This window comes from Salvelinus sp. IW2-2015, linkage group LG22 (assembly GCF_002910315.2).
Source record: "Salvelinus sp. IW2-2015 linkage group LG22, ASM291031v2, whole genome shotgun sequence".
NCBI lineage: Eukaryota > Metazoa > Chordata > Actinopteri > Salmoniformes > Salmonidae > Salvelinus > Salvelinus sp. IW2-2015.
In genome coordinates this window covers 37,449,607-37,450,635 of record NC_036862.1, presented here as the reverse complement: position 1 = coordinate 37,450,635, position 1,029 = coordinate 37,449,607, and the positions used below count along the sequence as shown (strand labels likewise).

The 1,029-nt window shown below is 37.0% G+C and overlaps 1 protein-coding gene across 5 annotated transcripts in view; it reads right to left on the bottom strand.

The window, feature by feature from the left end:
* The window catches only part of LOC111982637 (Golgi integral membrane protein 4), a 49,987-nt gene that overhangs the window by 22,143 nt on the left and 26,815 nt on the right, over window positions 1–1,029 (bottom strand). For all 5 annotated transcript variants that reach the window (XM_024014232.2, XM_024014234.2, XM_024014233.2 and 2 more), the window contains exon 7: window positions 72–155. In XM_024014232.2, coding sequence (XP_023870000.1) covers window positions 72–155 — 84 coding nt within the window. The remainder of the gene's footprint in view (window positions 1–71; window positions 156–1,029) is intronic.

Here is a 1,029-nt window from a genome sequence, read left to right as displayed (position 1 = left end):
TGTTAGAAACCAGGAGTCTCTAGATGTTAGAAAGAACCATCATATCCCCGCACAGTACAGTGTCTCCCTACCTGAGCTGCGGCCAGCGCACTCTTGTGGTCCTCTAGCGTCAGTGCAAGTTGATCATGGGCAGCCTTCAAGTCCTTATGTACTATCTGTAACAACAGTAATAATATGTTAAGATAAAAAATAACATGGTGATGCATCCTCCTAGCTATCCAATGGCCTTAAGAGAGCTTCTTCCATATTTTATATCTATGTTTTTTTACATAAACAATTCGAGGTTGACCAAGCTCTACTATTACCAGTAGGGCTGAATGACAAGTTCTTTTTGAGGTCGGTTTGGTTTAGGTTCGATTAAAAAAATAATCCGGGTTTTTGATTATTTTTTTAAACATTAAATGCATATTTAAATAAATGAAATAACAATAATTTTAGATTTTTAACAGAAATTCCAAAGCCAAAAATAGTGAACATTCAATTACCAAAACATTTAAAATATTCCATTGTCTTGACTGTCCTGTGAGGATTCAAATTGGTCAGATCAAGTTTGCAATGAATAACTTCAACCAGACCCCCAGAACTAGGGGGGGATTAACAACTCACGGCCTGTTGTAAATCAATTAATAACTTCAACCAGACCCCCAGAACTAGGGGGGGGGTTAACAACTCACGGCCTGTTGTAAATCAATGACAGAACATTCAGCTCCCCTTCTCCAGTGTTCACCAGAGGAATGTATTGTTTTCACGCTGAAACTCTAACACGTTCTAAAGCAAATACTGYAACAATATTTGTAACATAGAACGTGGGGAATGGTCAGAGCCAATCTATAGAACACTAATGTCATTTTGTGATGTCATAAAAAATGTTATACAGGAAATACTGTAACTTGGAAAGTATACCCACTACATGTATGAAGTGTCCATCCTATGCGTAGTGCATATAATATGAACAATTATGAAAGTGTTTTTGTTAAGAGAGCAGAGATGTGATTTAGGAAGCCATAAGAGAGAATTGTTTTTACGTAG